This window comes from Dryobates pubescens, chromosome 31, assembly GCF_014839835.1.
Source record: "Dryobates pubescens isolate bDryPub1 chromosome 31, bDryPub1.pri, whole genome shotgun sequence".
NCBI lineage: Eukaryota > Metazoa > Chordata > Aves > Piciformes > Picidae > Dryobates > Dryobates pubescens.
The window spans coordinates 7,585,607-7,607,757 of record NC_071642.1 but is presented as its reverse complement, the minus strand read 5'-3'; the positions used below and the strand labels follow the sequence as shown (position 1 = coordinate 7,607,757).

The window sequence follows — 22,151 nt, the reverse complement described above, 5'->3', positions numbered from 1 at the left end:
GGTTCGGTGCTACCTGGCCCTCCCTCCACAACCCCCGAGGGGTTTTGCCATCCGTTTTGGGAACGGCCTTGACCATGGGGATCCCATGGTGGTGACTCAGGGATGTTGGGGCTTGTGAAACAGGCCTGGGATGGTTTGGGAGACGCCTCCACACAGCCCCGCCAAGCCCAGCCGCCCCAGGGAGCCCATCTGTGGAACAAGCCACGGCAGCGTCTGGGCTTTGCGCGGCGGCCGACCCGTCAGGCAGGTTTCCCGGAGCAGAGCCGGGGAGAGCCATCCAGGGCCGGGCATGTCCCTCTGCCCGCTCGCAGGCTGACAGAGCCCTGCCGGCTCTCTCCTTCGCTGCCAAAGCCATGCGGGCAGCCGGGTTGCTGCTGCTGGCTTGGGCACTGCTGCGTCCCGCTGGCACCCAGCAATGCCATCCTGCCGGCCCCGCCGGTGTCCTGCGCTTCACCGACAGGCATGCCGAGATCCGGGTGCCGGCGTTGCACCGAGTTCCCAGCTCCCTCGATCCCCTCTACAGCCTCGTCCGGCGCTGCCTGGACCTTATCCAGCAGAATCCTCTGCCCACAGGTGAGTCCCACGCTGGGATGCCAGGACCCCACTGCCGCAGCTGCCAGGACCTACAGAGTTTTGCTGTCTGCAATCCCTGCGTCCAGAACCGCCCCGAGGAGTCTGAACCTCCTCACGGAGCAGGATGCTGCTTCCGTGCCAGCCCCACTGCCTGGAGAGAGCTGGCGGGGGTCCGCAGGGTGGGACCTCTGGGACCTCTTTTTTACTGGTGCTGTGGTTTCTTTTGCAGAGCTGCTCAGAGCAGCCCTGAACGACCCTGGCTCGGTGCGGACATCACAGGTGAGTAGGGGCGTGGGATCCCATGGGGAAGGCACCCAGATGGGGCAGGCAGCCTGGGCACATGGAGCACCCCAAGTTGGGCGCATTGGTGCCCATCAGGCTCTTCCATCACGTAGGTGGTGCATTATGAGCTGGGATACGTTGTCTGTGCCGTGGTGGCTCTGCTCTTCACTGTGGCCATGCCGGTGGCCGGGATGTGCTTCTGCTACTGCCGGAGCCGCCGACGGTGCGGGGGCCGCCTGCGTGCCCACCGTCGCTCGCTGGGCTGCCGCCGTCGCTGCCTGCTGGCCTGTCTGTCCCTCACCTCCCTCATCATCCTGTGAGTCCCCCCAGATCACCCCACGAACCACCCTGGGTCAGGGGAGCCCTGCCCTATGGGGCTGGGAGGCTCTGCCGGGCACCTCCATCACCTCCTGCTTGCCCCCGGCAGGATCAGTGTCACCTGCGCCTTGGTCAGCAGCCAGCGGGTGAAGGGGCAGATGGAGCCGGGGCTGGGGGCTGTGCCCACCACGCTGCGCACGCTGAGGCAGCACATCAACAACGTCCCCCAGGTGGGTCCCCGAGCGGCTTCCCCGTCCCTGGCATGGGGTGCAGCCCAAGCCCTGGCTGCGCTTCCCTCATGGAGTAGTTTGGGAGGTGAGAGGAGGTGGAGCAACCACATTAAAAATGTATTTGGAAAGGTAACGTGCGGCTTCATGCCCTCCCGGCACCTGCTGCCCCTGCCTGACAGGCTCCTCTCTCCTGGCAGGGGGTGCAGATGGTGGTGGACCAGTTCGAGGTGCCCCGACAGCGGATAATCTCTGACCTGGGAGGTAAGCACCGCGCGGGGCACCATCCTGACCTTCCCAGCAGGCTGAGATGCTGATGGGGCACCCGACGCCTTGCAGGGCTCAGCCGGAGCGTGGGGCTCTCCATCCACACGCAGCTCAAGGCTATGACCTACGCGGCGCTGGCGGATCTGCAGGAGAGGGCAGGAGGTACGGCCGAGCGCGGCTCTCCCCGGTGCCGGTGCCGAAGCCTCGCCGGAGAGCCGGGGCGGCTGAGCGGAGCAGCGTGAACTAGCCCTGGGCTTTCTCTTTAAGACCTACAGACCTCGCTGCACCATTTACAGATTCTCGAGCGGACCACACGGGCGCTGGCCTCGGCCCGGGCCGAGCTGGAGCCGGCGCTGCGGGAGCGCCGCCGGAGCGTGGTTGAGCTGCTGGATGATCCACGCTGCACCTCCTGCGCCAGCGTCCTGGGCAGGGCACAGAGCCTGGAGCTGGGTGCTGACTATAGCAAGGTGGAATGGGCTGCTCGTCCCCTGCCATCACCACCCCACCCCCTACACCCCCACTTTGGTAGCCCCAACACTCATGGGTTGCTTCTTCCACCCCAAGGTGCCGTCGGTAGAGAAGGTTTTGAAGGCGCTGGCTGGGCTGCCCCGAAGTGACTTTGCAGAGATGATTCGTCAGGTTAGGGGGGGAAGGGAGGGGGTCAGGGTGCAGTGATGGGGGTCGGTGTCCATGGGCAGCTCCAGACAAGCTGCTCAGCACCCCCTCTTTCCTCGCAGGGCAATGGCACCTTCAACTCCATTCCGGAGCTGGCTGTGGAGAGGATGGCACATGTCATTCAGGGTGAGTGGGACCGAGCTGGAACGAGTGGGGACACCCTCCACGGGGCAAATACGTAAAGTGGGCCAGGGGGATCCTCCAGCATGGCCTTGGCCCCACAGACCTGCGGGACGAGATGGCCAGTGTGACACAGAAGGTGCAGTCCATCGCCGACAGCTTCCCCCTCCCCGACTATACCCTGCCCGTCAGCGAAGCCCTGCTGAAGGCAGAGGACAGGAGCCAGCCCTACCTGCGGGAGGTGGAGCGCTTCGAGCAGTACAGGTGACACCGGCAGGCACGCCGAGGTGCAGGGGTGCAGCAGAGATGGGTGCTGGGCCCCACTTCGAGCCCCAGGCTGTTGCACCAGCTCCGTATCTCGAGGCTGTGCTCTGCTGCTCTTTCCCCCAGGTGGATTGCGGGCACGGTGCTTTGCTCCATCATCCTCCTCATCCTCGCCTGCAACGCGGCAGGGATGGCCCTGGGGGCATATGGGCTCTCCAAGCGGGAGGACCCCAGCGACTACGAGTGCCGAGGAGAAGCCGGTGCCAAATTTCTCCTGGTGTAAGCAGCCCTGCGGGGGCCGCGGGGGTGTGTGTGTGTGTTGTCATCGCGCACCCCCCAAGACCAGAGGGGCGCAGCCAAGGGAGGGAGCCCAAGCTGGGCGAGTGGCAAGGCTTTTGAAGCCGCCGCCTGCGCCGGCGGGTGTGGGAGAAGCTGCTCCTCCCTGGCAGCTGGCAGCTCCCACACCCTGGCCCCGCTGCCTGGCACACCCCTCTCCCGCGGGCCCTTCCCAGGCATGCCGGCGTGCCCGGGCGCAGGAGGGAGCCGCGGGGCTGCAGCTGGCCAGGCAGGTCCCCGCAAGCCTCTCTGCCCGCTCCGGGCTGCAAAGCCACCGCTGACACCTCCTTTCCTTCCCTCAGCGGTGTGGGCCTGGCTTTCCTGTTCTCCTGGCTCCTCGTCCTCCTGGTTTTTGCCACCTTCCTGGTTGGGGGCAACATCCAGACGCTGGTTTGCAGGAACTGGGTCAACCAGGAGATTTATAAGGTGGGTGGCCACACATCCACCCATCAGCCCATAAACCTCTTGCTTGTGTGCACCAAATTACCTCCAAACACTCTGTGACCTCCCCCTAAACCCATCTGGAAAAGCCCCATCCTAGACCAGAAGATTAAGTTTAGGATTAGATCCTTGGATTTGCATTAGCAGTGGGGAGCTGCCCTCGTGCTATTAATTCACTTAAGGTGAAGCTCCTACCTGCAGGACCCTCTGGTCCTTGAGGGTCCCTGGGGTGCTTGGGGTGGGCAACATACTGTGATGGGCTCAAGAGCAGGGTTGGGAATGGGATCAGGTGTTGTCCCATGGCTGTGCACAGGGCTGTCTGCTGCTCTCCCTCTGAAAGAGCCCGGGCTCTGCAGTGGGATCATACAAATCAAGGCAAGATTAGCTCTGGCTGCACAATCACTGCTGGGAATGCCTGTGCCTGCTCCTGACCCTCTTTTTCTCCCCTATTTGGCCCAGTTCATTGACACCCCTGGGAACCTGCCTCCATCCATGAACCTCACTCGCCAGCTCAACCTCAGGAGGGACTCCAACCTCAGTGCCACGTACCGGTGGGTGCTGCAGGAGCCCACCTCTGCCCCCAGACATCGGGGCTGAATTTGGGCTCACACTGCCAGCCCCTCTTTCTCTTCCAGAGAGTGCAAGAGCGGTGCAGGGCTGTGGGAGGTGCTGCATCTTGACAGGTCCTATGACCTGGATGAGCATCTGAAAACCCCCAAGGTAAGGGCTGGCTGCAGCCAGAGCTTCTGGTATCGGTGAGAGGGTGCCTGAGTTCTACTGGAGTTACTGGGATTCAGAGTCACAGAGTGCATCAGGTGGGAAGGGACCCTCCAACCCCCTGCACTCAGCAGGAACACCTCCAAAGGGAGCAGGCTGCTCAGGGACACATCCAGTCTGATCTTGAATGTCTCCAGGGACAGAGCCCCAACCACACCCCTGGGCAGCCTGTCCCAGTGTCTCCCCAGCCTCACTGTGCAGAACTTCCTCCTGATGTCCAACCTAACTCTGCCCCGCTCCAGTTCCAAACCCTTGCCTCTCATCCTATCCCCACAGGCCCTTCTGAACAGTCCTTCCCCAGCCTGCCTGCAGGTCCCCTGCAGATATTGAAATACAGCTCTGAGGTCTCCCTGGAGCTTTCTCTTCTCCAGGCTCAACAGTCCCAACTCTCCCAGCCTGTGCCCATAGCAGAGGTTCTCCATCCCTCTGATCATCTTTGTGGCTTCCTCTGGACCTTCTCCATTAGGTCCATATCTCTCTTGTGTTGGGGGTCCCATATTTGGAGACAGCCCTGCAGGTGAGATCTCCCCAGAGCAGAGCAGAGCAGAGCAGCAGGATCCCCTCTCTCCAGCTCTGGCCACGCTGCTTTGGATGCAGCCCAGGCTGCCTTTGGCCTTCTGTGCTGCCAGTGCCCATTGCTGGCTCCTGCCCAGCTTCCCACCTGCCAGCACCCCCCAAGTCCTTCTCTGCAAGGCTGCTCTCAATCTCATCACCCCCTAGCCTGGGCTGACATCAAGGGTTCAGCCTGCCTCCTGTCTCCCCCTCACAGTACACAGCAGGTTTCCAGAAGCGCCTGGGGGACTTCACTGCGCGCCTGGGGGACGTGCGGCTGCTCCGCAGCGAGGGCAGGCAGGACCTGGAGACCTTTGCCCACAGCGGTGCGGATGAGGTGGACTATGGACGCTTCCAGGAGGAGGTGAGGGGCTGGCAGGATGTGGCCCAGTGGAGTGGGTTGAAATTACCCTCCACAAACAAACTGGAGGTTTACCCCCCGAAAGAAATCACCAGGCCAGCTCAGAAGGTTTGGAAGCAGGAGGAAGCTCTAGTTACAAAGTGGGGTGGGTTGAAATTAAACCTCCCACCCCCCCAAATTGGAGGTCTACCCCCTAAAAAAAATCACCAGGCCAGCTCAGAAGGTTTGGAAGCAGAATGAAGCTCTAGTTACAAAGTGGGGTGGGTTGACATTAAACCTCCCACCCACCCAAATTGGATGTCTACCCCCCAAAAGAAATCACCAGGCTAACGCAGAAGGTTTGGAAGCAGAATGAAACTCTAGTTACAAAGTGGGGTGGGTTGAAATCACCCCCACCCCAACAAAGATGTCCAGAAAGTTCCTCTTCTTGTTTATAGTCAGGACACTAAGCTAAGGCACTTAGCTTTAAGCTGTAACACCCAGCCATGCCCGAGGCTGGTTCCCAGGGGGGGCTTTTGGGTAGCCACCAATTTCCATCTTCCCCCAGATGAAAATCCCTGTGGTGCAGACCAGCCTCCCTGGCTTGGCAAGGAACCTCGAGGGGCTGCAGAAAATGCAGGTGAGCGGTGGGGTGGGCAGTGGGGGCGGCCTGTGTGCCCCCAGGGACACCATAACACTTCTGTCCTCCCCCCCAGAGGAACAGCACAGTGGCAGGACGGCTGGCAGCCGAGGCCAGAGCCCTCTGGCAGCTGCAGAACTCCACAGTGCAGTCACAGGAGGCTTTGGTGGTGAGTCTGTGCTGGGCTGGTGGCTGCTGGTGCTGCTGGCCTTTGCCTGGTGGTGTCCCCCTGAAAGAGGGGACAGGGATTCTGCAGCCTTCTCACCTCCCTGTCCCACAGGCAAGGCTGGGGGAAAGCGTCCAGTTCCTCTCCCGCTTGGCGCCGCACCTCCAGGTACTTGCACGGTTTCTTCCAGCTCTGAAAAATCAGCAGGGCCCTGCCTGCCAGGGTCCCCAAAAGCCAGTTCCAGGGTGATGGCAGAGCCAGGACAAATGCCACCTGGGGAGGGTCAGTCTCCTTCAGTGAGGAGATTTGCTGCTGCAGATCAGAAACCCTCCTGCAGCACTGGGCATATTTCAGCATCCCCAGCAGAGCTGTCATAGAGTCATGGAATGATTTGGGTTGGAAGGGACCTTAAAGATCATCCAATTCCAACCCCCCTGCCATGGACAAGGACACCTCCAGGTTGCTCAAGTCTCATCCAGACTGGCCTTGAACAGCTCCAGGGAGGGGATATCCACAGCTTCTCTGGGCAACTTGCCCCAGTGTCTCCCTACCCTCACTCTCAAGAATTTCTTCCTCATCTCCAGTCTGCCTCCCCTCTTCCAGCTCAAAGGCATTGCCCCTCACCCTGTAGAGGCAGGATGGCCCCCAGTGTCTCATCTCACCCACTCCCTGTGAGGGAGTTTCTCTGACTGGGGCAGGTCTCCCTTTCCCTGCTTTCCAGCAGTCAGACTCGATTTGAGGCTTGGCACATGCCCTGCTCCTGCCATTCCCAGGGCACCCATCCTGCTGCTCCTCCGTGCTCTAAGGGTGCTCTGCCCTCCCTGTGCTTCCCCAGGAGCGGGTGAGGACAACACTGACTACCACAGCCTCAGTGGAAGCCCGACTGCCTGTGCAAGCCCAGCAGATCCTCCGACAGGTGAGCTGCGCCTGGCTGAGCCCTAGAGAGGCTCCGAAGTCCTCACATGCAGAAAGAAAGAGAACAGCCTGCTGCAAGAGGGGCACCTCAAGGCTCCAGCCCTTGTTTCCAAGCCTGACATTAGCCCAGAGATGGTTGGAGCAGGGCTGGAGCTGGAGCTAGAGTTGGAGCTGGAGGTGGGCTGGAGCTGGAGGGGGAGCTGGGCTGGAGGTGGAGCTGAGCTGGAGGTGGAGGTGGAGCTGGAGGTGGGCTGGAGCTGGAGGTGGAGGTGAGCTGGAGCTGGAGGTGGAGCTGGAGGTGGGCTGGAGCTGGAGCTGGGGTGGAGGTGGAGCTGAGCTGGAGGTGGGCTGGAGCTGAAGGTGGAGCTGGAGGTGGAGGTGGGCTGGAGCTGGAGCTGGGCCAGTGCTGGAGCTAAGAAGCACAGCTCCTGGCCTCCATTCTGCCTTCCCTCTGCCCAGGAGATTGGCTGCTTCACCAGGAAGGAGCTGCGCTACTTCACACAGTACCTCAACTGGGTCGGGCAGACGGTAGGTGCCCACCTTGCCAGCAGGGCGATTCTATGGGGCTGGGAGCCCCCACGGATGCTGTGTGTAAGCCCTGAATTGAGGCAGCAAAACACATCCCCTGGGGCCAGCAGTGTGTCTCTGTCTTGACTCTGGTTCTGGTTCCAGCTGAGGGAAGATGTGGCTTCGTGCCAGCCGCTCGCCACGGCCCTGGATAACGGCCGAGTGATCCTGTGCGACCGCATCGCTGACCCCTGGGTAAGGATCCTGTCCTCATGGGGGTCCAGGAGAGACCTGCAAGGTGCAGCATCCCACCACCAACCAGCAGGAATTTGTGGCAGCAACCCCAACACCCCCATTCCACCAGGACAAGGCCACCAAGCCACCACAAGGCTCCCCAAACTCCTCCACAGGCTGGGGGCTGCCTGTTCCTGTGCTGCTGTCCCTGGGTCCAGTTCTGGGCCCTTCAATTCAAGAAAGATATTGAGTTGCTGGAACATGCTCAGAGAAGGGCACTCTGGAGCACAGCCCTGTGAGGAGAGGCTGAGGGAGCTGGGGTTGCTTAGCCTGGAGAAGAGGAGGCTCAGGGGAGATCTTATTGCTCTTTACAGCTTCCTGAAGGGAGGTTGTAGCCAGGTGGGGGTTGGCCTCTTCTCCCAGGCAGCCAGCACCAGAACAAGAGGACACAGTCTCAAGCTGTGCAGGGGGAAGTTTATCCTTGATCTTAGAAAGAATTTCTTCACAGAAGGAGAGATTGGCCTTTGGGATGGGCTGCCCAGGGAGGTGGTGGGGTCAGCATCCCTGGAGGTGGTCAAGAAAAGCCTGGATGAGGCACTCAGTGCCATGGTCTGGTGGATTAGTTGGGGTTGGGTGATCAGTTGGACTTGATGATCTTGGAGGTGTCTTCCAACCTGGCTGATTCTTTGAACTCTGTGAACTGAGCTCAGAGGGGACCCCTGTGCTCTCTCCTTGCAGAATGCTTTCTGGTTCAGCTTGGGATGCTGCACCTTCTTCCTCATCCCCAACATCATCTTTGCTGTCCGGCTCACCAAACACTTCCGCCCCATCCGCAATCGGCTCATGTAAGCGGCGGGCACGGGCTGGGCAGGAGGGCTGCATGGGCTGGGCAGGAGGGCTGCATGGGCTGGGCAGGAGGGCTGCATGGGCTGGGCAGGAGGGCTGCATGGGCTGGGCAGGAGGGCTGCATGGGCTGGGCAGAAGGCAGGGAGTGAAAATGTGGGCTCCTCCTTGATCCCCTGATGTTTTCTCTTTCTCTTTCTGCAGCTCCACGGGGTCAGAAGAGACCTGTCCCTTCCACATTCCCCGTGTGACAGCACTCAAGCTCTAGGATGGGGGCCAGCTGGATGTGGTAGCACTGCCTGCCCACCAGAGCTCCTGTCAAACTCTTACCCAAGCACTGCAGGACTTCAGGTCCCTCTGACATCTCTTCCTCGATGTCCTTCAGGGTCTGAGCATCCTTCCTGGGTGCAGGGTGCAAGTCTCCATGCTCTCTGGGGCTTGAGGCTCCTCTAACATCTCTTCCTCAGTGTACTTCGGGGTCTGAGCATCCTTCCCAGGTTTGGGGCCCTCATCTCCATGCTCGGTGGGGCTCTGGGCATCCATCAGGGATGCTCCCAGAGCCTAGCTGATCCATGGCACAGAAGGTGGTTCCTCACAGCTCTCACTAAGGACCAGTGTACCACTCGCAGACCCCACAGGGAAGGGCATTTTCCTGCCACCCCATGATGCTTCCCCACGCCTGGCACCCCCAGGCAGTGAGTCCATTAAAGCCCTCTCCAGCCAAACCTACCACTGTCTGCTTTGTTTTGCTGCTGCCATCTCCTCAGTTTTCCACAGTTCAGCCCCTGGGAGGGGGATGACAGTGACAGTGACAGTTGCAGGGGGGAGCAGCCCTGGCCTAGTCTCGCTGAGCTGCTCCTACAGGGAAGCCCCAAAGGTGACAGGTCCAGGGGAGAGCCAGGGCTGGGGCTGGGGCCGGGGCCAAAATCACAGAATCAAACAGGTTGGAAGAGACCTCCAAGATCATCAAGCCCAACTGATCACCCAGCCCCAACTAATCAACCAGACCGTGGCACTGAGTGCCTCATCCAAGCTTTTCTTAAACACTTCCAGGGATGCTGACCCCCATCACCTCCCTGGGCAGCACATCCCAAAGGCCAAACCCTCTTTCTGGGAAGAACTTCTTTCTAAGATTAAGCCTAAGCTTCCCCCTTCTCCACAGGGCTGCTCTCCAGCAGATCACCTCCCAGCCTGTACTGGTGCAGGTTATTATTCCTTCCCAGATGCAGGAGGAGAAGTCCCAGATGCATAAACAGAAGCAGCAGCTAACAGAAGTAGAAGTCCCTAGAGCAGCCCTAACCCCTCAATGTGTTCTATGGCTCGGGGTGGCTGTGTACCTACCCTTTGTTATCCAGCTGGGTACATAAGCTAAACTCCTTTGCCAGCAAGAAGGTGCCAGCATGTCAGGCTGTTGCTCTTGGCACAGGTGGAATGTTGGTGTTTTGCTCTTCACAGGGAATCATGCACCCTGCACGCCTCCAGCAGCTGCTCTCAGAGCACTGGCTGCGACAAGACCCCTTCTCTCCAGCCCCCTCCAACAGCCAGCACACATAACCCTGCCCCCACCGAAGGGCTGGGGCCCTCCTGGCTGTTAATTAGAGCTTAATTAGAGGTGGGGCCTCAGGGGCACGGTTACAGGTTAAGGGAAGGCACTGCAGACTACTTCTGGCTCTTCCTACCCCGCTCCCCATTCCCAAGGAAGCCCAGGCAGGGCCTTTGACTCCCAGTGTGTAGCATGGATGGTGTTCTGGGGTGAAAAGCCTGCTTTTCATTCATGCCCTTCACCTTCTCCTTTCAAAGCACTTTTGGCCAACCAGCAAATTATTTCCAAGAATCTCTACAGCGTGGAGCTAGCTCAGCCCCATCCTGGGTGAGTGAGTGAGGATTTCCCAGCACTTCCCTCACTCTCTGCCTGCTGAGCAGCAGAGAAATTCCCCATTTTGATGCATTATTAAAAGGCTGTTGCTGCCCACAGCCAGCAATAATGTGTAAACCACCTGCCTTATGCATTATTTAGCTCACTGCTGCCCAGAGCCAGCTGGGTTCGTGCAGTGCCTGCAGAGGTCAGCACTGCAAAAGGCTTTGGTTTTGTCTTTGCCGAAGGGATTTGGGCAGCTGAAGCCCAAAGAAAGGTTTCTAAAGGAACCCCAAGGCCTGGGGATGTCCTCAGCCTGCCTGAAAACTAGCTGGGGGTGTCACCTGCAGAAACCAGCTTTTAAAATGGGGTGTTGTGTGGTTAGGGGAAGGTTGGTGGTGGGGAGAAGCAGAGGTGTGGGGAGGTGATGTTGGCATCTCAGATGCACAGTCTCACAGTATCAGAGTACATCAAGAGGTTGGAAGGCAGCTCCACAGATCATCCAGGCCAACCCCCCTGCCAGAGCAAGGATCACCCAGGGCAGTCTGCACAGGAATGCATCCAGGTGGCTTTTGAAAGTCTCCAGAGAAGGAGAACTCCACAACCACTCTGGGCAGCCTGCTCCAGGGCTCCAGCACCCTCATACCAAAGAAGTTTCTCCTCATGTTGAGCTGAAACCTGCTCTGTTCAATCTTGTATCCATTGGTCTTATTCCTGTGCACCACCCAAAAGAGCTTGGCCTCCTCCACTCAACACCCACCCCTCAGATATTGATAGGCATTGATCAGATCCCTCTCAGCCTTCTCTTCTCCAGACCAAGCAGCCCCAGGGCCCTCAGTCTGTCTTCACAGGGGAGATGCTCAAGTCCCCTAAGCATCCTCGTGGCCTCCACTGGACTCTCTCCAGCAGGTCTCTGTCTCTCTTGAACTGGGGAGCCCAAAACTGGACACAGCATCCCAGGGGTGGTCTCAGCAGGGCAGAGCAGAGGGGCAGGAGGACACCCCCCCCCATTCCTACTAGCCATACTCTCCTTGATGCACCCCAGGATGCCATTGGCTGTCTTGGCCACAAGGACACTTTGCTGTCCCATGCAGAACTTGCTGCCCACCAGCACTCCAAGGTCTTTCTCCATGGAGCTGCTTTCCAGCAGGGCAGCCCTTGACCTGTCCTGGTGCCTGCTGTTATTCCTCCCCAGATGCAGGACCCTGCACTTGTCCTTATGAGGTTTGCCTGCACCCAGCTCTCAGCCTGCCCAGATCTTGGCTGGCAGCACAGCCTGAAATCAGCAAATGCATCCACAAGGCTTCTGCTTTCAACTGGGCTTATTTTGAAGGCTTACAGTTATAGAATTCTGAGCTAATTAAAAGGGAAAGCTCTGCCTCACTTTCCTAAGTCCCTCTCAACAGGAGCAGAACATTTTCAGTCTAACAATCCCCACTGTGTGGTGCAGAAGAGCAAAGGGATGATCTCCAATAAAGGGTAACTGAATGCAGCAAAGTTCATTTAGTTGATCCATCCACTAAAACAGGATGCAGGCTTGCAAACAAATGAGCCCAATCCAGCTGGCTCTTCCTCCTTGAGGTATTTCTTCTAGCTGGGTCATGATAAGTAACAAATAAGCACATAAATAAGTAATGAATAAACCTTGCCAGGCTGTGCAGCCAGCCAATGAGATCTGGACAGGCTGAGAGCTGGGTGCAGGTAAACCTCATGAGGTTCTGTAAGGACAAGGGCAGGGTCCTGCCTCTGGGGAGGAATAACAGCAGGCACCAAGACAGGTTAGAGGCTTCCCTGCTGGAAAGCAGCTCCATGGAGAAAGACCTTGGAGTGCTGGTGGGCAGCAAGTTCTGCATGGGACAGCAAAGTGTCCTTGTGGCCAAGAGAGCCAATGGGATCCTGGGGGGATCAAGGAGAGTGTGGCCAGCAGGGCTGGGAAGGTTCTCCTCCTGCCCCTCTGCTCTGCCCTGCTGAGACCACAGCTGGGATGCTGTGTCCAGTATTGGGCTCCAGACAGCTGCTGGAGAGAGTCCAATGGAGGCCACAAGGATGCTGAGGGGACTTGAGCATATCCCCTGTGAAGACAGACTGAGAGCCATGGGGCTGCTTGGTCTGGAGAAGAGAAGGCTGAGAGGGATCTGTATCTATCAATATCTGAGGGGTGGGGGTCAAGTGGAGGGGGGCAATCTCTTTTGGGTGGTGCACAGGAATAAGAGAAGGACCAATGGATACACACTTGAACAGAGAAGGTTGCAGCTCAACATGAGGAGAAACTTCTTCGGTGTGAGGGTGACAGAGCCCTGGAGCAGGCTGCCCAGAGAGGCTGTGGAGTTCTCCTTCTCTGGAGACTTTCAAAAGCCACCTGGATGCATTCCTGTGCAGACTCCCCTGGGTGATCCTGCTCTGGCAGGGGGGGTGGATTGGATGATCCATGGAGGTCCCCTTCCAACTTCTGATGTGCTGTGGTACTGTGAGACTGTGAACAGAGGATTTCACCCCCAGATGGATGTGTATTCCAAATCCCCATGACTACTGCTTCACAAAGAGAGCTGTTAGCCACTGAAATGTGCTGCCCAGGGAGGTGGTGGAGTCCCCATCCCTGGAGGTGTTCAAGAGGGGATTGGATGTGGCACTTGGTGCCATGGTTTAACAGTCATGAGGTGTTGGGTGACAGGTTGGACTTGATGATCTTCCAACCTGATTGATTCTATGCTTCTATGCTGCCATATCTCTGTTCCCTGCCTGGGAGGCAGATGGATTAAAACTGTGGGCAGCTGCATCTCAGAGTTAATGGTAAATCACTAATGAATAATCCAGGAAATTGCCCTAAAAAAAAAACAACCCACTGGAGGGCACTTGAATTTTTAGAGAATAATCAAACTAAAAGGAGGACAAAGTGGATGAGGATTCCTCACCCAGAGCAGGGTTATGGTTATGATTAACCTCCCATCCCTCCCCAAAGGGACCTCCTCACCCAGGCTGACACAGCTTCCCTTTGCCTGAGTCCTTGTATTGATAAATAAAAGGTTGAAGTGGTCTCATTTCCAGCTCCTAGAGTTGGTATTTTATTACACAAGCTGAGTATCTCCTCTGTCAGAAGGGTTTTTTTCCCTATCTGTTTGTCTGGCACCCATACAAGGTGGGGATCAGTTTGTTCTCCCAAGCAGCAAGCACCAGGACAAGAGGAACTGGCCTCAAGTTGCCCCAGGGGAGGTTTAGCTTGCACATGAGGAACAATTTCTTCCCTGCAAAGGGTTGTCAAGGCCTGGCCCAGGGCAGCTGTGGAGTCTCCATCCCTGGAGGGGTTTCAAAGCTGTGGTGCTGAGGGCCATGGTTTGGTGGTGCCCTGGCAGTGCTGGGTTAAGGGCTGGACTTGATGATCACCAAAGTTCTCTTCCAACTAAAAATGTCTATGTTCTGTCCACTCATAAGAACTTGACTAAAGTGGTGCTGACTGAACCACTGCCCTGCTCAAATCCTCCTCTCTTGAAACCCAGCCCCTCTGGCACTTCACCCAGCACCCATCCCTCACCCTGCACCTCCCTCACCCTGCACCTCCTTCACCCAGCACCTCCCTCACCCTGCACCTCCTTCACCCTGCACCTCCCTCACCCTGCACCTCCCTCACCCTGCTCCTCCCTCACCCTGCTCCTCCCTCACCCTGCACCTCCCTCACCCAGCACCCATCCCTCACCCTGCACCTCCTTCACCCTGCTCCTCCCTCACCCTGCTCCTCCCTCACCCTGCACCTCCCTCACCCAGCACCCATCCCTCACCCTGCACCTCCTTCACCCTGCTCCTCCCTCACCCTGCACCTCCTTCACCCTGCACCTCCCTCACCCTGCACCTCCTTCACCCAGCACCTCCCTCACCTTGCACCTTCCTCACCCAGCACCCATCCCTCACCCTGCACCTCCCTCACCTTGCACCTTCCTCACTCAGCACCCCTTCCTCACCCAGCACCCCTTCCTCACCCAGCACCTCCCTCACCCAGCACCCCTTCCTTGTGCTCTGTCTTCTGACCCTGAGAAGTGTCCACAATTCATATGGCTGCAGCAAGAGAAGTGTGGCCAGCAGGGCCAGGGAGGGGATTCTGCCCCTCTGCTCCACTCTGCTGAGACCACAGCTGCAGCTCTGGGGCCAGTTCTGGAGCCTCTGTGCCAGGAAGGATCTGGAGGTGCTGGAAGGTGCCCAGAGAAGGGCCACGAGGAGGAGCAGAGGGCTGGAGCTGCTCTGCTATGAGGACAGACTGAGAGAGTTGGGGTTGTGCAGTGTGGAGAAGGCTGTGAGGAGACCTAATTGTGGCCTTCCAGTACCTGCAGGGGGCTACAAGAAAGCTGGGGAGGGACTTTATAGGGTATCAGGGAGGGATAGGACTGGGGGGAATGGATCTAAGCTAGAAGTGGGGAGATTCAGATTGGATGTGAGGAAGAAGTTCTTCCTCATGAGGGTGGTGAGAGACTGGCACAGGTTGCCCAGGGAGGTGGTGGAAGCCTCCTGCCTGGAAGTGTTTGCAGCCAGGCTGGAGGTGGCTGTGAGCAACCTGCTGTGGTGTGAGGTGTCCCTGGCCATGGCAGGGGGGTTGGAACTGGCTGAGCCTTGAGCTCCCTTCCAGCCCTGACAATTCTGTGATTCTTTAATCATTCCCAGAGCTGGAGGGCAGCAGCAGGTCAGCTGGCTCTTGCTGGGCTGGGGCTGTGGTGGAGAGCCAGCAGCTCTGCTCAGCCCAGGTGCAATTCAATTCCCCCCAGCACCTATTTCAAGGCACAAATCAACCTTCTCTATTCCCGGAACCCAGGAGAAATACAGGAAGAGCATTTTGCAGCCAATTGTGCCACAATCAGCCTGTTTGGGGAATTCAAACAGTACCCAGGCTTGCTATTGTGATTTCATTTCCCCCTTTTTTTGTGTGTGTGTGTTTTCTTTCCCTATTTTTCAACCTCCTTTCTTCTCCTGAGAAAGGTTCTGCAACCTCCTCCACCTGCTTTCCTCATCGCCCCCTGAATCCACCCCAGCAGGCTGAGATACAAACCAGCTGCCACCAAGAGCTGCTCAAAACTCTGTTCCCAAATCCCCAAAATGTTCATTGGCAAGCTCTCAGCACATTGGAGCTCCAGCAGTTAGCAAGGGGGGAGTGATAAGACCTCAGTTCTCAGCTTTGTTTCATTCCCATCTCAGCTGAGTTCATGTAATGAAATCAAACTTTCTTTTTATTGAGCAACAGCTGACCTGAGGAATCCTCAGCAGAGCAAACCAGGCTCCCAAACAGGCTAAGCTTTGTCAGGAACCAAGGCCCAAGAGGCTTTGGAGAAGAGTCTGGAGAAGAGAAGGCTCTAAGGAGACCTTCTTGTGGCCTTCCAGTGTCTGAAGGGGGCTACAGGAAAGCTGGGGAGGGACTTTTTAGGGTGTCAGTAGTGATAGGACTTGGGGGGGGGATGGATCCAAGATAGAATTGGATGTTAGGAAGAAGTTCTTCCCCATGAGGGTGGTGAGAGACTGGCACAGGTTGTTGCCCAGGCAGGTGGTGGAAGCCTCATCCCTGGAGGACTTTAAGAGCAGGCTGGATGTGATGTAGTGTGAGGCTGGAGCTGGATGATCCTGGAGGTCCCTTCCAACCCTTCTGTGATTCTCTCATCCTGCTGGTGGGGAGGCTCTGGTGAAGGACTCCTGAAGGGTGGGTTTGGGAGGATAAAGCAGCAGAGAAGGGAAGTCTTTCTCACAGCAACTGAAATACCAAACACTGGAGGCTGCTCTCCTCCCCCTTCACTATTAGCCAACTGTCTTTAAAAGGTTATAAACTGCTATGAAGGTTACATCCAGCTGCTCCAATCTGATTAGGGCAGCAGTAATCCCTTCATCTACCTGGCTTCCTTCATAGTGTTTTTTCCCACCTCTCAAGCTCCTATTTTGCACTCCCCAGATGTTTCAGGGCAAAACAGAGACAAGCAAACACCCAGGGGGAAAAGCAGCCACTCTGTATTCTTAGTGCTGAGCATTATTTGCTGTTTAATGCTGGGGATGTGGCCTCTGCTTGCAGGAAGCCTCCTTGCACTGAGCCTGGTGTGCAGGATTTGCCTGGTGACCTTCCCCATCCCCCTCCCTCCACCCAGCTCAGGACAAACAGCAGGTCCTGACCTGCTGCTGTAAATGCAAAAGTGATTTCCTCTGCTTTCTGTGCTTTGATCATTATTCTGTCTTCAGATTTCCTCTGGGCTTTCTGGGAAATGCACTGAAAAACAAGGCAAAGCCCAAGGTCTCCAGAGCTGCTGGGAAAAGGGCAACTTGGAGTCGTGTGGCTCAGCCAGACAAAGCTACAGGGATAATTGGAGGGGAGGGGAGATGGAAATCTCTTTGCCCATTGTGATTCTGCCCCTTTGCTCTGCTCTGCTGAGACCACACCTGCAGCACTGCCTCCAGCTCTGGGGACCCCAGCACCAGAAGGACCTGGAGCTGCTGGAGAGGGTCCAGAGGAAGCCACCAAGAGGTGAGAGGCTGGAGAACCTCTGCTATGGGGACAGGCTGTCAGTTGGGGCTGTTCAGCCTGGAGAAGAGAAGGAGATCTTGGAGCAGCCTTCCAGTACCTGAAGGGGCTCCAGGAGAGCTGGGGAGGGACTTTGGACAAGGGCTGGAAGTGCCAGGAAGAGGGACAATGGCTTTCAGTTGTAAGAAGGGAGATTGAGACTGGAGATGAGGAGGAGATTCTTGAGAGTGAGGGTGGGGAGACCCTGGCACAGGTTTCCCAAGGAGGCTGTGGCTGCCTCCTGCCTGGAAGTACTCAGGGCCAGGCTGGATGAGGCCTTGAGCAAGCTGGGCTGGTGGGAGGGGTCCCTGCCCATGGCAGGGGCTTGGAACTGGATGAGCTTTGAGGTCCCTTCCAGCCCAAACCATTCTGTGACTGTGATCACTGGAGCAAACCAGCGCTGCCCAAGCTGAGGTTTGCCTTCTGGTGCTACTTCGATGTGTGGGCTCACAGCAAGGTCCTCTGTCCTCTTGAAGCTCAGAGAGAGAAAATTCTTTGCAGTCTGAGCTTGACACCTCTGGTTTTTCCCTCTTGATGCCATGGAGGTCATGGCAACACTGAGCCCTGAAGTGCTTCTGAATCCCTTCCAGTTCAAGCCCTCTGCAGAGATCTAAGGTGACCTTTCTTGTCCTGGCTTTCTTGACCATGCATACTACAATCCATGGTGTTGGGAATTGCTTTGGAAAAGTAATTAAGGACATGAAATTAAGGAGAAATCACTCAGGAGAGTTGTCTGCTGTGGCATCTCAGCTCCAGACTGTGTTACTTAGATGGTCCTTCTGTGCTGAGGGAACCAGGGCTGTTCAGCCTGGAGAAGAGGAGGCTGAGGAGAAACCTTCTGGCTCTCTACAGCTCTCTGACAGGAGGTTTGAGCCAGGTGGGGTTTGGGCTCTTCACCCAAGGAACAAGGGACAGGGTGAGAGGAAATGGCCTCAGGTTGCCCCAGGGGATGTTTAGGTTGGAGGTTAGAAGAAACTTCTTCACTGAAAGGGTTCTCAGAGACTGGCCCAGGCTGCCCAGGGAGGTGGTTGAATGCCCATCCCTGAAGGTCTTTGAATATCAGAGATGTGCTGAGGGCCATGCTTTAGCCCCAGCCTTGGTAGAGGTAGAGAATGGTTGAACTTGATGATCTCAGAGGTCTTTCCCAAGCAAATGATTCTAGAATTCTATGACCATATTTGCTGTTGCTTACCTCCATCATTGCTAGCTGGGGCAAAACCCTCATTTCAAAACCCTTCCTTCTCCACACCCCAGTTGAAACTCAATTTCCTTCCCTCTACAGAGCTTTATTTCTTAAGGTAGCCATCCCATAGCCCCATCCTGGGTCAGCAGCAAGAATATTATCTCTGGTTTCCAACCACACTGGCTTAGGCTGAGTAAGATCCATCTGAGCCTCATCTGAACACACCAAGCACTCATCCCCCAGGGCACTGCTGCTGAAATACCTGAAGAGAGGCTGCTGCAAATATCTCTCTTTCACAAACAAGCAGACAAGGACTCTCAGCTGCCTTCAAGCTGCAGCTAAATCCCAGCTGTCCTCCCTGGAGAGGAACCTCTTGGCTGATCCCAAGCACTGCTTGCTTACACCAGAGTGCAGCATGGAAACTACCACCACCACTGTTACATCACTTGGCATCGCCTCTGCTGGGCACTGAGGTAACCATGGAGATGCCTACAGAGAGCATGGTGCCCATGACAACTCTGCAGGAGCATCTTCAGAGCAGCCTTGCCTCTCCCCAGGCGTTTCCTGGCTCCAGACAGCGATTGTTGACTTGTTCTTGCTCCCACGCAGGCAGTGCTGAAGCTTTCCCCCATCAGCTCCCCTGAGGGAGGCAGAGAATGGAACACAAGGATCATGGATTTGTTTTGGTTGGAAAAGGCCCCTTAAGATCACCCAGTCCAACCATTCTCTAACTCTGCCAAGGCTGGGGCTAAACCAAGTCCCTCAGCACCACAGCTCTGTGGCTTTGAAACCACCCCCCCAGGGATGGGGATTCAACCACCTCCTGGGCAGCCTGTTCAGAGCTTGACAACCCTTTTAGTGAAGAAGTTTCTTCTAAGGTCCAACCTAAACCTTCCCTGGGGCAACTTGAGGCCATTTCCTCTTGTTCTGTCCCTTGTTCCTTGGGTGAAGAGCCCAACCCCCACCTGGCTCCAGCCTCCTGTCAGGTTGTTGTAGAGAGCAATGAGGTCTCCCCTCAGCCTCCTCTGCTCCAGGCTCAACACCCCCAGCTCCCTCAGCTGCTTCTCCCCAGCCCTGTTCTCCAGACCCTTCCCCACCTTTGTTGCCCTTCTCTGGCCCTGCTCCAGTCCTTCAGTGTTCTTGCAGTCAGGAGCCCAACCCTGAGCCCAGCCCAGGGGCACAATCCCTGCCCTGCTCCTGCTGCCCACATCATTGCTGCTCCAGGCCAGGCTGCTGGTGGCCTTCTTCACCACCTGGGTACACCCCTGGCTCATCTCCAGCTGCTGGCACCAGCACCCCCAGAGCCTTCCCCACAAGGCAGTTTCCAGCCACTTTGCCCCCAGCCTGGAGCACTGCATGGATCAAATTTGGTTCCCAGTGCCTGGCTGCTTGGCACAAGATACCTCTCTGGTGTACAATGTCAGCCTGATCCTCAGCACAGGCTTCATGAAGAGCCTTTAATTTGTGGCTTTAGAAGAAAGAAAAGCTTTGGATCAAGTCATGCCTGGTTTTGGGTCAACCTCCCAGCTGGAAGATGCTCCAAAATGGATGGCAAGGTGCTCATCCTGTAGGAAACTGTTTCAACAGATAAAAAACCCCAGTGGCTAAAGATGCCACCCATGGACACATGAAGTTTCCCAAGCCCACTTCAGCTTTGCTTATTTTCCTCTCTATCCAAGAGGAAAAGGGGATGAAATCCCTTAAAATCAACCCTGGTCCTAGCAACTCTTTGTAGGGAGGGAGAGGGCTAAAATCAGAGTGGAAACTTCCTCCCCAGCTAAGCTAAGAGGATTTACACCACTGTTATGTGAGCCAGTTGGGTTTAATCATCTCATCCTCACTGAGCACATGGGCTGGAAACCAGGTCACAGGGGTGCAGAACTTTGATTCATTCCCATGGGAATAAACAAGGTGCCTGGCTTGAGAGCAGCCCTGAAGAAAAGGCCTTAGGGATGCTGGGGGAGGAGAAGCTCAGCAGGAGCCAGCAGGGAGCACTTGCAGCCCAGAGAGCCAAGCAGAGCCTGGGCTGCAGCAAGAGAAGTGTGGCCAGCAGGGCCAGGGAGGGGATTCTGCCCCTCTGCTCCACTCTGCTGAGACCACAGCTGGAGCTCTGGGGCCAGCTCTGGAGCCTCTGTGCCAGGAAGGATCTGGAGGTGCCGGAAGGTGTCCAGAGAAGGTCCAGGAGGAGGAGCAGAGGGCTGGAGCTGCTCTGCTGTGAGGACAGACTGAGGGAGCTGGGGTTGTGCAGGCTGGAGAGGAGAAGGCTCCCAGGAGACCTTCTTGTGGCCTTCCAGATTCTGAAGGGGGCTCCAAGAAAGCTGGGGAGGGACTTTTGAGGGTGTCAGGGAGGGATAGGACTGGGGGGGATGGATCCAAGCTAGAGGAGGGTAGATTAAGATTAGACCTTAGGAAGAAGTTGTTCCCCATGAGGGTGGTGAGAGCCTGGCACAGGTTGCCCAAGGAGGTGGTGGAAGCCTCATCCCTGGAGGTTTTGATGGCCAGGGCTGCTCTCCAGCAGATCACCTCCCAGCCTGTACTGCTGCACTTCATTCTTCCTTCCCAGATGCAGGACTCTGCACTTATCCTTGCTGACCCTCAGGAGGATGGAAATGGGATTGCCTTCACCCAGCCTGGGTGTGCCCTGGGTTATTTTTGAGAGGGTGAGCTCAGTGCAGCCTCCTTATGTCACCCAACCAGCTTAGGGCACTGCTCTGATCCCCACAGGTCTTCCAAGGGGATTGCCAGTTAAAAATAAATGGGAGTGAGGCAAAGGAAAGCCTCTGGGTGACTCATGTGCCACAAACCCTGTTCTGAGGAAAGGAAAACACAGGGATTTCAGCTTTTCCTGCTGCAGGAGCCAACTGGTGGCGGCTGCACCACGCAGGGAGGTTTGTGGCAAGCTGGCTCAGGGCAGTTCTGGGGAAGTGCTTGTGCCTACAGCTTGCTGGAAGAACAGAGTGCTGTGAACAAGCCCAAACAGCCAGCTGGCCTCCTCTGGCCAAAGAAACAGGAGATTTATTGATAGGAAAGGGCTGAACAAGGCCTTTCTGAGAAAGGCTACGGCTCTTTCCCCTGCTCATTTGCCAGGACACAGCAGGGAATTGTTCAGCCTGGAGGCTCCAGCCCAGCCTGTCCCCAAGTGGCTGCTCCCAAGGCACTGGGATGAGTTATTTTTAACCCCAGTGCTGGGCTGAAACCAAACTGGACAGCAAACATCTTCCTCAGGCCTAACTTACTGCAAACTAGATTTTTTTTCTTGGACTTAGAATAGAATAGAGTTAACCAGGCTGGAAAAGACCTTTGAGATCATCCAGTCCAACCTATCACCCAACACCATCTGATCAACTCAACCATGGCACCAAGGGCCTCAGCCAGTCTCAAACACCTCCAGTGATGGTGCCTCCACCACCTCCCCAGGAGCACATTCCCATGGCCAATCTCTCTTTCTGGGAAAAACTTCTTCCTCACCTCCAGCCTAAACCTCCCCTGGCACAGCTTGAGACTGTGTCCTCTTGTTCTGCTGCTGCTTGCCTGAGAGAAAGAGGTGAGAGACTTGATGGTCTCAGAGGTCTTCTCCAGCCTCAATGATTCTGTGATTTCTTTATTACCCCACTTCAAAGCATTTTAATTATCTTTATAGGGTTGTTGATGTTGTTGTTATCATCATCATCATCATCATCATTTCCAGTGAGGGTGGGGACACACTGGAACAGGCTACCCAGGGAGGTTGTGGGTGCCTCCTCTCTGGAGATGAGACCTCAGAGCAGCCTTCCAGCACCTGAAGGGGCTGCAGGAGAGCTGGGGAGGGACTTTGACGAGGGCTGGGAGTGCCAGAATGAGGGACAATGGCTTTGAGCTGGGAGAGGGGAGACTGAGACTGGAGATGAGGAGGAGATTCTTGAGAGTGAGGTTGGTGAGACCCTGGCACAGGTTGCCCAGGGAGGCTGTGGCTGCCTCCTGCCTGGAGGTGTTCAAAGCCAGGCTGGATGAGGCCCTGAGCAAGCTGGGCTGGTGGGAGGTGTCCCTGCCCATGGCAGGGGGTTGGAACTGGCTGATCTTGGAGGTCCCTTCCAACCCAAGCCATCCTGTGAGTCTCTGAACCTGTGTTGATGCCAGAAT

The 22,151-nt window shown here is 56.7% G+C and overlaps 1 protein-coding gene across 1 annotated transcript; it reads left to right on the top strand.

Moving 5' to 3' along the window:
- Nucleotides 1–350: 350 nt before the first annotated feature.
- Nucleotides 351–9,143, top strand: PROM2 (prominin 2). Its single transcript, XM_054175299.1, has 23 exons — nucleotides 351–573; nucleotides 803–852; nucleotides 969–1,171; nucleotides 1,283–1,403; nucleotides 1,601–1,664; nucleotides 1,740–1,829; nucleotides 1,935–2,134; nucleotides 2,232–2,306; nucleotides 2,405–2,468; nucleotides 2,567–2,726; nucleotides 2,853–3,005; nucleotides 3,365–3,488; nucleotides 3,963–4,054; nucleotides 4,139–4,223; nucleotides 5,050–5,196; nucleotides 5,741–5,812; nucleotides 5,889–5,981; nucleotides 6,093–6,146; nucleotides 6,814–6,894; nucleotides 7,353–7,421; nucleotides 7,566–7,655; nucleotides 8,373–8,479; nucleotides 8,682–9,143. The coding sequence occupies exons 1-23, from the start codon at nucleotides 354–356 to the stop codon at nucleotides 8,743–8,745; spliced, it is 2,478 nt and encodes an 825-aa protein (XP_054031274.1). The 5' UTR covers nucleotides 351–353; the 3' UTR covers nucleotides 8,746–9,143.
- The last annotated feature ends 13,008 nt before the right edge of the window (nucleotides 9,144–22,151 follow it).

What these genes read in the sequence shown, in the direction of transcription:
- PROM2 (XM_054175299.1), top strand. Translation starts at nt 354, where the DNA reads ATGCGGGCAGCCGGGTTGCTGCTGCTGGCTTGGGCACTGCTGCGTCCC. An exon ending in GGTGCCAAATTTCTCCTGGT is followed by an intron (nt 3,006 to 3,364) that starts GTAAGCAGCCCT and finishes TCCTTCCCTCAG; the next exon opens with CGGTGTGGGCCTGGCTTTCC. An exon ending in CCCAGCAGATCCTCCGACAG is followed by an intron (nt 6,895 to 7,352) that starts GTGAGCTGCGCC and finishes CCCTCTGCCCAG; the next exon opens with GAGATTGGCTGCTTCACCAG.